General features: G+C 42.4%; 1 protein-coding gene across 8 annotated transcripts in view; it reads right to left on the reverse strand.

Annotated features, from left to right (window-relative positions):
* The window catches only part of MYRIP (myosin VIIA and Rab interacting protein), a 357,362-nt gene that overhangs the window by 50,797 nt on the left and 293,332 nt on the right, over nt 1-13,233 (reverse strand). For all 8 annotated transcript variants that reach the window (XM_077865680.1, XM_077865682.1, XM_077865684.1 and 5 more), the window contains one exon: nt 11,058-11,689. In XM_077865680.1, the coding sequence (XP_077721806.1) occupies nt 11,058-11,689 (632 nt within the window). The remainder of the gene's footprint in view (nt 1-11,057; nt 11,690-13,233) is intronic.

Raw genomic sequence — 13,233 nt, forward strand, 5'->3', positions numbered from 1 at the left:
CAGAAGAGGAAAGATAGTTGAAATCACAGAAGACTAAGTGTTCCTGGATTGGTTAGTTTACACTGTTGGCTCTATAGAGTGGGAGGTGGAGGAGGAAGGTTACAGATGTTACAGAAGGACAAAATGTCACCTTTTCCTTGCATGCCATCAATGCAGCATGTGGAACTCAGAGACCTGGCTAAATAGGAAAGCATATTTTAAACACCTAGGGATGGAATACTCATTAAGATAAGGTAGTACAGCTTCTTAAACAAGAGTCTGCTAATGTATTCTCAGCGGTCTGCAAGTTCTTATTTATAATAATTTTTAAGTTTTGGTTTTCATTTCACTGATTAATTAAAAAAGAAGGCACCTTCTGAATTACCAGGGGACTGAGTATTGCCAACTTGATCTCCACGGATCTTATGTTTTGAACCAGATATCCTCTGAACAATTCCTGAGGAATCTGACTTCTCAAGTTTGAGAAATACAGAGACAGACATAAATGGAGGTGATGGGGAGGTGAGAGTGGGGGTGAGGACTGGACAGTTCTCATGGCCGAGCACATTAGTCGGTGAGTACTGTACTGGGCACAGGACACTCGTGATCTCATTCAAGTGGCCACCTAGTTTGTTCTGTATCCACAAGGGGGCTGGGGTAGAGTAGGCTGTCTAAGGTCATGTGACCAATGTGGGGCTGAGCTGAAGACAGCTTGACCCTGAAGGCCAAGCTCTTTCCATGCTTCCAAGACAAGGCCAGATGCTCCAGATTAAACTATTCTCATTATAAGAGGAAGATGGAAAAACCACAGAGTAGGGACAGAACCCAACAGGCAAAGGATTTAATCTCTTCTTTCAAATGCAAGTTTAAATGAGTGAGAGGATACTTTTTGTAGAAGCTTTCTGGAGATGGATACCTTCAGATTTCCTTAGAGGACTGACTGTCTTTACTTTCATTCACCCTTGTGATCTGTCTTTATGCACCCTGAAATCCTGCCTACTTTAATTTAAAGCAATTTTTCTCCTATTACGCCTCCCCATCACCCTTATCAAAATTCTCCACATGTTTGAAGGGAGCCATGTCAACGTCTTCTAGACTGAGCAACCCCAGTCCTAGAAACTCTTTTTCACAAAGCCTGTCTGTCTTTCATCTGCCAGGTCATTTGAGGGAGCAGTGGGAGGCTCAGCATTTTCTCCACCTTTAAAAAAAAAAAAGAAAAGCCAAGCTGAAGGATGACTTTCAAATGTTCCATAACAACCTTCGTTGAATATATCCCAGTGTCCTGGCGGCTCTCCCTGTTCTTGCTGATGAAAAATACCAAACCTGACCTAAAAAGCAGGTTCTGCAGCTTGCTTTTAGATATTTTAGTGAACTTCAGAGAAGAGCCCTGACTTACAGGTTATCCAGTCCTGAGTTTGTGGCAAACGCATGTAGTTTTACTTGCAAATGCGTTGGCAGAAGAGAGGATGAGCCTCGGGGCTGGCTGACTCTATTGCTGACCTGTTTTTTCTGAGGACTTGGACAATTTTTGTCTCCAGTGCCTTAATGCAGAGATTTGTCCTCTCTCAGTGCACTGCTATTAACCTAGAACTAGTTTTATACACATTCAGTGCCCTGGTGATGAAGGCATTTATTTTTTTATATAACTGGTGTGATAAGAACACATACACATACACAAATACACACCAAATCCTTGACCACCTAACATGATAGAAACAGAAACATGTCACCTGGAATCTTATCAAATTTAATATTATAATCCATTTCCTCTTGCCTCAGTGAGAACCCCTTCATATGGAAGGACCTGAGTCTGGCCAGTGGAACTACACAGAAGGCAGGTGTGGGTGCTGGCTCTTGGGTGTGTATTTGCTAAAGGAGGTTGTGAAAACTTAGCACCTAGATATCGATCAGGAAGGTTTATTTTTAGCTTTTACAATTACAGGTCAGTTGTCCTGGTATGGATCCCAGGCTGTTTCCTGAGTCTTTCAGATTATAAAATTGATTTAAAATAAATGGAAAAAACCCTAATCTCATCTGGGGCACGTTTCCTCCTCCCAGAACAAAAAATCCTGCCTGACTAATGGGCTCTGCCGCTCCTCCAGGTTTTTTCTCTTTATAATCTCCTATCTGACAGAGTTAGACTACGCCATTTGTTAAAAGGGCTGCTATTTGTTCCCCAGAATTATGCCACTACCATATAAAATATCTAGAAAATCACTAGCCTGGCCTTCTCAGGTCAATATTTACACAAGAAACTCTGTTTTGAGACACAATTATTTTCATGCTGACCACAATTGTTCTATCACTTTGTAGAGAAATCTGTTAGGAATAAAGCAGCATAAACAGTGGTTTCCATCTTTGCTTTTTTTCTTTGACTCTGCATTGGAATTGGGTGTAAACTCTTGGATTTGGATGGCAATTCAGAACCTGGACCTTAATGCCAGCATGAACATCAGAGTTGTCAGGAAGAATCTCCTAAAAGTGATGACATTCAGGGCAGGAGTTGGGGTAGAAGCACTGAGGTGTGTTCCAGATCCCCTTCTTTTCATTGGTTCTTAAAGATTTGCTATCCATTTTGAGTAAACTGGGTGCAGGTCCCTGCCATTTGGAATAGAGAGTTCAACATTTTCTTCCCAGAGCTACCATGGTTTGATTGCCACAAATAAGTAAATGCCTAAACTGATGGGTAGCCCTCCTATTTAACATCTGCCCAAAACAAAGACTACACTTTAACTATTGCAAAACTAATGTCATCATTTTTGGTGGCTGATCCTCAATACCCAATGACTCCTGGTTAGAAATCCTATACAGCAGTGTTTCTAACCCAGAGTCTGTGGAACCTCAGGGAAATTTCTGCTCTAAAAACTCCTTGACATTGTATGTAAACCTTTGAGTGCTTGTGTTTATGCAACCCCCTCCCCCCATGCAACACACATACTTTGTGTTCATTAGGTTCTCAATAAGGGCTATGACATAAAAATATGTCATTAATATGACATATTTAAGAATCACCATTATTCAGCAAGATGTATTCTCTGTAACCAGGTTATCTTGGAGGGCCCACCTAGCAGTCCTCATGCTCAAAGGGAATCACTTGACAGATACCTGACAAGATTTTTCTTCTCTTGAGGAGGTATTGGTCATACCTGCTCAAAGCTCTTTCCAGATTATTATTTGTACTTGTTTAAGCTGCTGTGTAGGTGGGAGTAAGGGGCAAGGGCAGAGGGCAGCCCAGAGCCGGTTCACCTTCAGCCATATTATTGTCTTCTCCTTAGGTTTTCATTTCAGGCAAAGTTCCATGCCTAAAAAGATCTGAAAATCAATGGGGAAGAATTGGGTGCAGGGTGCACCCAATGGGTGCAGGGATTATCATCCTTTGGTCTGTATACTGGAGGAAATTCAAGTACAATTGGAGTAGATTGAGGAGCTTGCTTTGGGATATTCTCTTGGCACACCTCAGAAGGAGGCACACCTGTTGGGTGCCTCATTATTCACGGAGTAGGGAGTCATGTGACACTACCCTCCGTACCTGTGGTCTTGCTAGCATTTGTCAGAGAACATCCCCTTGAATTCAGAACTGAACAACATTCATGAACCAGGGCTTGGGGAAGTAGCCATTCACTCCTCTACATATCCCAAAACTGAATCCTGGAGCAACCCGGACCAGCAGAGGTCAGCTTTTTGGCCCCTAACAGAACGACTTGATTGAAATGTGCCTGTGGTGATGTACTGGTCCATAATGAGTGACACTGAGAAGCAGTTTCCAATGTAAGGGTTTTTTTGAAGGAGTTTATAGTGGAGGGTGATAACATTCTGCTCACGAGGACCCATGGGATAAATTTCTCATGGATTTCAGCTCCAAGAGCAGTATCCTCTAAGGAACACATCTACTGTTCTAATATGGTTTCCATAACTCAGCAAGCTGCTCACATCATTCTCTTCCTATTGTCTTCTAGAAAGTTTAGAGCCAAATTTTTGGTATTGTTAGCCTGTGATTAGGACCTCATTGCATCCATATTGTGAACTATCGTTACTCCTAGGTTCATTTGTTTTTCATATCCTGATTTTCCCTGTGTCCTACTTTTCTTATATTTTCATTTTATTCTCTTGTGTTTACATTTATATAAACCACTTTAAATTCTTTTTGTAGCAAGGCATAAACACATGAAATAAATGAATATTTTCAGATTGTTAGTTATAAAAAATTAGTAGCTTCCCAGTGTGGCAAGACTCTTAGAACATCTTTTAAAAATAATTAGGACCTCGCCTGCTAGACAAGGGGGCAAAATTACCCCCAGGAAACAAGTTTCACTAATGAGTACAACAAAAAATGAAACGTCAGAGGAAACTGAAATAGCAGCCTCCTGCAATCCTGATGTCTCAATCAACGAAAAATTAATTAGCAGGTTTCCATTTTAAAACGACATCTGGCAAACATCACTCTACAATCTCTCCAAATTTTCCACCAAAACTGTGTGGGAAGTACAGAAAAAGGTGAACACTTACATAACTAAAAATAAATGGAAGCTAGCTTGTTACTAGTAAATGGACGGGAAAAATTTTCACTAAGTATAAGGCCCTTACAAATGAACAGAAAAAAGAGTTTTTGGGGACCCATCCACTCTCTCCCTCTCCTAAGTAGTCAGGATAATTCCTGGCCCATCCCCTAATATTCTCCCAACTTCAAACCCTGGTTCAGAGTGTGAGAAAAATGCTTAAAATAAAATAAAATAAAATAAAATAAAATAAAATAAAACACCAAACAAACAAAAGCACAATATCTGAGCCTTTTGTTGTGGTGGTGGGGCATTTGAAGCATGCAGAGAGAAGACCTACACCCAACCTTGTTACTTCCTCCTTGTTTCTTTTTTTTCCTCCTTGTTTTATAGCCACTTAGAAAATGTATCTCCCCAAAACATTCAGGTGGGCAGAGGGACAAACTCACTATGGTACCATGTTGCATTCCAGGAGGTGTGGTCGTGGAAATGTGAAGCCCTGGGGGCAAGCACTATAAAACCATATAGAAATATAGAAATGATTTTTGTTCTTTTCTACTCATTCATTCAGCATATGCATATTCACATTGTAGGTTCTTACCCATGGGTTCAGAGAAACATACAACAAGATGATGAGCATAGACAAAGCTCCTCTCTTCAGCTAGCAGAGGGGAAATGGTTAGAGTACGCTAGATATGGGCAAACAGCGAGGTGTAGACAGTATTATCCTCACTTAAGGATGACTGACAGAAAAAGTTAACACGGAGCTTATGGAAAAATACTGCAGAGCAAAGGACACCAAAGATGGCTTGAAGGCATCACGTAAATTTTACAAAACAAGTGGGACACAATGTCTGATAGTAGTTTTGTGTTTTCATTAGGGCATGATAAGACAGAGTTTCAGTGAAGAGGTACAGAAAGTTACACGGGAGAAATACTCAGATAAAAGGCATGGCTGTGGCATGAGATGAATTGTGAGACTGCTGAGACAAAGGACCTCAGAAAGACCAAAAGCATAGCAGTAGGTTTAGGACCTGCATCTGACGACAGTGATCACAGAATTAGTTCTGGGAACACAAATGAGTGATGGGAGGACAAACTTGGGCAGGTATTCTAGAAGGCCAAAGAAAAGATCTGTCAGAGATGGGGAAGACAATAAGAGAAGATTGTAGGCATGGAAGACAGAGAATCAAGATTCAATGTCACGATTACAGATGGCCTGGAAGAAGTAAGAATCAAATGACAGAAGGAAATACTCCTAAGTTGAAAAAATACCTGAGTGTGCAGAGAAGAGCTCACTGTCTTATGTGCAAGAGCATGAAATGAGAACACACTTCACTTCTGGCAAAATGTTTGCTTTTTAAAGATAATGGCAAATCAAACAAATGTTGCAGAAAAGAGAAAACTGCTCTACATAGAGGAAAAACTGGGATGTCTTCAGGCATCTATTCATCACGTCAAGATAAGAGGTAGTGAAATATCTGCTGCAGGGCTTTGGAGGGAAAGCGATTCTGACCCACAGACTTCATCCCATCAGCAGACAACAAGGGTTGGGGTTCTGGAGGTCAGAGAACTGTTGGGCAGTCTATGGTTACAGATCACAGAGCAACTCCATGTGCGAAGTTACATGTGAGGTGAGATTTGAGGCTGGGGACGCAGAGAATGCAGGACAGGACTTCTGCCCTCAGCTGGCTCTACTTGCTAATTAGGGCTGGTGAGGGCAGGGGTCCAGCAGGGAGTGGAGCTCCCAGCACATGCAGGTGTGCTTCATAGGGACTTGCCAGACTGAAGAGACAGTAAATAAAAAAACCATAGAAGCATGAAGATAACAGTAGAAAAGAGTAGAGAAGTTAGGGAAATGAAGCCTAGCAGACATGAAAATGAAGAAGGAACATAGACTTCTGAGTTAGGACCTTGTCTGTTTTGCTGACATCCAGGAGAATGTGCACATATACATGGAGTTCTCAACAAACACAGGATATGTGTTCTTTTCAAACACAGGTATGCAATAGTCACAAAAACTGGCCTCTATTGGGTCACAAAGGAAATCCCAACAAATTCCCAATAGCATAATCACAGAAGCTATATTTATTGCTCACAATGCCATAATACTAAAAATTAGACACAAAAACAAAGCAAAACCAGAAAGTTTTCTACTCTTCTAATTACCTCTGAATTTTTATTGAAATGAGAATCACATTGGAAATGATAATTTACTTAGAAAACTTTGACAGTGGGCACACCATAGATCAAAGCTTGTGGGATGCAAACAACTGCATTTGAGGGGAAATTCATTATACACACACATATTATATATAATGAATATATATATATATATATATATATGAACCAGCTTTTTATTTTATTGATCAATCTCAATAATTTTTGTTTTTGCTTTTATATTAAGTAACATTTGCCTTTTACTCCTGTTTTCTAACATATTTCTTATATATTTTCTACATATCCTAATATATAAAATCCACTTCTAAAACTGCCTCTCACTTAAGGTAGACCTGGATAACTTTATAGGTAAACTCTTCCAAACTTCCAGAAAATTATCATGTCATATAAAGTATTCTAGAAAATAGTAAAAAGAGAATCCTTGCCAAGTTGTTAGTATAACCTGATAACAAAGCTGAACCAGATGGCCTGAACATGGAAACCTGCAAGTAAAAAGCCAGTTTTTACACAAAGAGATCAGGTCCCAATAAGATTTACATAACAAATGAGAAGATGTTTCAGAATTAAGCAATCTATTAATGATCTACAATCATTAACAGAAGAAAGCTATAGGACCATCTCAAGAGATGGCAGAAAGCAGTTGATAAAACTCACATGCCTGCTTTAAAGCATTTAGGAAGTCAGGAATAGATAGATGCATCTTTGTTTTGAACTATTGAACATAGAGGAGGCAACATACTTCACCATGTAGCACTGCAAGCAGGTGACTAAGGATGACAGCAAGACATGAATGCCAATGTCACTACCACTTAAAAGTGTAGCACAGGTTGTCTCCAGGGCCATAAGGCGAGCAAGAGAAGTAAGTGTAAATCATGGAAAAAACCATATAAATGTCCTTCCTGCGAACAAGATGATGATCTACCTGGAATAGCTAAGAGAATCATGTGAAAGACTATTAGGACTAAGAGTCTATTAGGTGCTAAGTTATAAAATATAAACATAAAATCAATAGTGATCTCTACACCATCAGAAACCAATTAGAACATGTAATAGATAAAAAAGATCTCACCCATGGTGTCAACAAAATGTGTAACATACTGACTGAAAAACCTCTTAATAAAAAAAGTAGAAGCTTTGAAAAAAATCTCTAAAACTTGAGTGAAAGTACATAAATGGAGACAAGTATGACACAGTTGGATGGGAAGCCTCAATATTGTAAGATACAAGATTTTTCCCAAACAGATAAATGTATTTGGAGCAATCCAATCAAAACTTAAAAAATTTTTTTCACCTTCAAGAGAAGATTGTATAAAGTCACTTATATGAGTAAAGGATTGAGAAAAGTTAAGATACTTTATAAGATATCAAAAAAAGAATTATTTGGGGCATCTGGGTGGCTCAGTGGTTGAGCATCTACCTTCAGCTCAGGGAGTGATCCCAGGGTCCTGGAATCGAGTCCAGCATCAGGGTCCCCCCAGGGAGCCCGCTTCTGTCTCTGCTTATGTCTCTGCCTGTCTCTCTGTGTCTCTCATGAATAAATAAAATCTTAAAAACAAACAAACGTGAAGGGAAGACCATCTATCAGATATCAAAGTATATTATAAGTTATTATAATTAAAATAAAGTTGCATTTGTAGACAAATGGGACTTCTGCATCAATGGGACAAAGCAGAGCATAAGGAAATTAGGCTCATGAAATAAAAGAAGGTTCATATATATTAAAGGGAGCATCAATTGCCAGCACATAAAATATGAATTATTTAATAATGATTTGGTGACAAATGCTTCATTTGAAAAAATAAGGTTAGATCTTACCATATATTATTCGGAAAATCAAAGAAGGGAAGAACTAACGGTCTACCTGTAAGTTACATTGCTTAGAATTGTCCCTGTATGGTGCACGGTGATAAGAAGACTAACTTTTATTGGACTTGTTATTGTTTTAAAATTTTCTACAGGAAATGCACCCCTACTGCTTGCACCCTGGACCAATGGCTCCCACTCCCACGACTCTGCTGGGGACTACCTTGAGGCAATCTTTTGCAGGCACGGAGCCTAGATGTGTGTAATAATTATTAATTAATAACAGGGAACAGGAGACTATGGAGAGTAAGAGGCCGATTTTGCTAAAATACAGATACCTTTACAGAACTGTATTTCTAAATGTACTATACATATATTAACGCACAAATACAACTACAGTTATTTTGGGGAGAAGGTGGGGATTTAGGTTGCGGTCAGGGAGGACTGTATCTGTATGTTCACAATTTTCTTTACATTATATTCATTTATTCATACAGTTAAAAAGTATGCAAACAGTTAAAAATACTTGTATGTATATGTACAAACATATAGGATCTAACCTTATGAAATATGTCTAACCATATAAAATATGTATGTGTATATATATATATATATATATATTTTTTTTTTTTTTTTTTTTTTTTTTTTGAGAAGAGAACTGCTTTAGTAAATGAAGAGTGCCAGGAGGGTCTCGGTTTGAAATCCCATTAGTGCAACACTACTGCCACCTACCGGGGAGGAGCGGACACTGCCAGGGAGGCAGAAGCAACATTGGTTCTAGTTTTTCTGCTGGCCCTGTCTCCTACCAATGCCTTGCAAAGATTACCACCAGAAGACAACTTTCAAGCCACTTCGGCATAAATAGGAAGCTTCACGCAGCCAGTTGTTGCGGATACATGGCAAGTGAGTCATGCAGACAACCATCAAGAATATTCCTTCAGGCAAGTGACCAAAGTCTCTGTAAAACAGTCTTCACTTGAGCTAGCTAACAATGAGCCATCATTGAACAGAAGTTTGTATTTCTACTGTATCATCAAAATAGTCCCACATGGTAGATTTGTAATGATATGGTTTCACAGAGGAAAAAATGAGACCCTAGATCAAAAAGAGGATGTTTTCTAGGCAACAACTCAGGTAGGACGGATGCTAGATTCTGTGATCTGAGGGCCTCAGTTATGTTGACAGCAATATGAGCCTATAGAAGGCAGAGGCAACCTAACTAGATCTCCCATTAGACTCTCAGTTTGTTTGTTTGTTTATTTATTTATTTATTTATTTATTTATTTATTTATTTATTTATGATAGTCACACACAGAGAGAGAGAGAGAGAGAGGCAGAGACACAGGCAGAGGGAGAAGCAGGCTCCATGCACTGGGAGCCTGATGTGGGATTCGATCCCGGGTCTCCAGGATCGCGCCCTGGGCCAAAGGCAGGCGCTAAACCGCTGCGCCAGCCAGGGATCCCTAGACTCTCAGTTTCAAATGCAATCCATTGTTTATATGAGGTCATTCAAACTTTCCAGGTCACATGTGTCACTTTTGAGTTTAGAAAATATTGAGTCCAGAGTGGGCTCTACAAAGTTCCACATTCAGTCCACCGTGATGGGCTTTGCCAGGGATACCTGAAGTTGTAAGCAAAATGGTAGGCAGACCGTTAGTTCCTCCCTTCTTTGATTTTCTGAATAATATATGGTAAGATCTAACCTTATTTTTTCAAATGAAGCATCTGTCACCAAATCTTTATTAAATAATTCATCTTTTATGTGCTGGCTATTGATGCTCCCTTTAATATATATGAACCTTCTTTTATTTCATGAGCCTAATTTCCTTATGCTCTGCTTTGTCCCATTGATGCAGAAGTCCCATTTGTCTACAAATGCAACTTTATTTTAATTAGAGGCGTGTGTGTGTGTGTGTGTGTGCATTTTCTTATGGAAAGAGTCCATAGCTATTATCATAGTCTCAAAGGAGGTTTCTGAACTAACCCATGTGGGCAGAGCCACTGAGGATTCTGAGTGGGGGTGTGAGGTGGCTGAGAGAATCACAGAATGTGAGTAAACCATGCCCTGAGTTATCTTATTAAAATGACATTTCCTGAGCCCTGTACTGTGTCTAGGACAGAGTTTGGTTCATTGTAAACATCTTACTCACTCATTACACCGTTCTTTAAAGTGGGTTGTTAAATTATCCACAAAAACCTGAGCCCTTACCCAAGGTCACACAGCTGGATTTGGAGACCTCATACCCTTACCCCTAAGCCAGCGGCCATCAAGCTTTAGTACAGCAGAATCACCAGGAGAGCGGGTTAGCACACATGCCTGGACTCCTTCCCCACAGTTTGTGAGTAGGGGGGCCTGAGAATCTGCATTCTAACTCATTCCCCAGTGGTGCTGATGCAAACCCACTTTGAACTGGAAGCTCTCGTCTCCAGAGAGGAGGTCATAGAGCCCCAGAGACGTGATGTGAATCATCTAGGCCCCTCAGCTACTTAGCAGCAAACCAAGATGAGAACCTGGGTCTGTGAATTCTAATCCTTTCCACATCACTCATGCACGAAGGATGGCACATCCTGCTGAAAAGTGTTTACCAGTTTTATTACCTGCTGTACGTCCAGCCCCTGGGAATGGGCGTTGGGAGAAGACAACTCCTTGCTCGGCTCCTCTGAGCCCAGCCGGGCCCTTCTCCACCTCCTGGCCTTCCGGTCCACAGTGTGAGGGGCCTCCTCAGGCTCGCTGCTGTCCGAGGTCTCCCTGCTGGCTGCCTGCGGGTTGAAGTTCACGTCCAGCTCTCCCTGCAGGCGCATCTTCTCGGCTTCAGGGTCCCCGGGGGCCTTCCTCTGCAACCAGGACAGTCTGGCCCGGTGCCCAGCTTCCCGGGAGGAGCCTGCAGAGGAGGTCTCTGAGTCGGAGCACATGGCCTCGGGGTTTGGGGAGAGCCCCGAGGAGGCAGCTGAGGGGCCTTGGTCCGAGCCCTGGGCCTGTGCGTGCTGAGGCTGGGGGTTCCTCGGCCGGCCTCGGGGCCTTGGGCACAGCGTGCTCAAAGCTTCGCTCCAGTCAAAGTCCTCCTCACTGTCTGAGCCCATCTCGTCGTAGGCAGAGGCCACGCTGGAGGCTGCCTCCAGGGCCTGGAATGTGCCACTCTTGGGTTTGGCCAGCAGGCGGGTGGGTGGCAGAGTACCGTCCTTCAGGGCCAGCCAGTTCCCGTCAGGGCTCTGCAAAACCTCGGCCACGTCTGCGGGTGGGAGGGAGAGAGAAACCAGGGAGGGCTGTTATCACCTGACAGCAAGGCGAGGCTGCCATCTGTGTCTTCCCCACGACTGGTTTGAAGTCCTGGGGAGCAGCTGACTCTGGAAGGTTCAAGAGGGCACCTCTTGAGGAGGCAGAGTGGAAGGTCCCCAAGGAGTCCCGTGAGGCTTTGCAGGCCTCCCTTGCTCCAAAGATTAGGAGAAACTCCGAGATCTGGCTCCTATTGCATCTGTGCGCGGGTAGATGGTGACCTCGGTCTCAGAATGCTCCCTCTCCTGCCCTAGGCTGGCTTGGGTGTAGATGGGGGGAAGGGAAGGTTACTGGTGGCAGCCCTGGGTTTGGCTCTTTGCCCTTGGGCCATGGTTTTCCCTGGTTGGATGGGAGAGGACTCTGTTACCTGCCCTGGCCTCCCTCAAAGTTAACAACCCCTGTCTTGGTACTTCTACAAATCCCATCCACAACAGCCTGTGCGATGGCAGTGTACACACACACACACACACACACACACACACACTGGACTGTCACCATGGTTCCTGGTAATATTTGGTCCTGACCCTAGTTTCTGAAACAGGGCTCCTAAATTAAATCCCGTGTAATTTCCTGGGTGATGGGAGCATCTTTCGTTCTAAGGAGGCAACTATGGGTGGCTCCAGGATGAGACTGGCCACCAGAAAGACCATGCCATGATTAGAAATGTAGAACTTTCAGCCTCAGCCTCATCCTCCAGAGAAGGAAGAGGGGCTGGAAAATGAGTTAATAATAGACTAGCTACATAATAAAGCTTCCATAAAAGTCCCCAAAGTAATGGGGTTCTGAGAGCTTTGGGGTTGGCACATCCATGTGCTTAGATAGTGGCATACCCATCTCCTCGGTGCTTAGGACCCTCCAGGGCCTTGCTCCATGTACCTCTTCATCTGGTTGTTCATCTATATCCTTTATTATATAATGAACTGGTGAACATAAGCGTTTCCCTGAGTTCTGTGAGCTGAGCTGTTCCAGCAAATTACGGAGCCTGAGAAGGGGGTCATGTAGAGCTGGTTGGTCAAAAGTACAAGTGAGGACCTGAGACTTGAAATTGGTATCTGAAGTCATGTAGTCTTGAGCCCTTGACCATAGGATCTGGAACTAACTGCAGGGAGACAGGCTCAGCATGGAACTGGAGGATGCCCGGCTGGTGTCAGAGAAGTGGTCAATGTGGAAAAATCCCACATATCTGGTCCCAGGCATGTTGTGTGTGAGTGGTGGGGGAGTAACAGAGTTTGTTTCTACTCAGCACGTAAGTTTATTTTCAACTCAAGGCACATACCTCATTGTAGGAGAGATGTGGGGGAGAAAGAGGTTGGTATTTCCAGTCATATTTTACAGATGGGGAGACAAAGGTGAGTGAAGTTACATAACTTGTCGAAGGTCACAGAACCCACAACAGGTCCAGTCAGAATGAGGAGCATCTCTATCCAAAGCCAAGCTCTGGCTTATAGACTGTGCTGTGGAAGCCCTTGGTCTGCTGCGATCAGCTGCCCTGATCAAGGG

This window comes from Canis aureus, chromosome 22, assembly GCF_053574225.1.
Source record: "Canis aureus isolate CA01 chromosome 22, VMU_Caureus_v.1.0, whole genome shotgun sequence".
Taxonomy (NCBI): domain Eukaryota; kingdom Metazoa; phylum Chordata; class Mammalia; order Carnivora; family Canidae; genus Canis; species Canis aureus.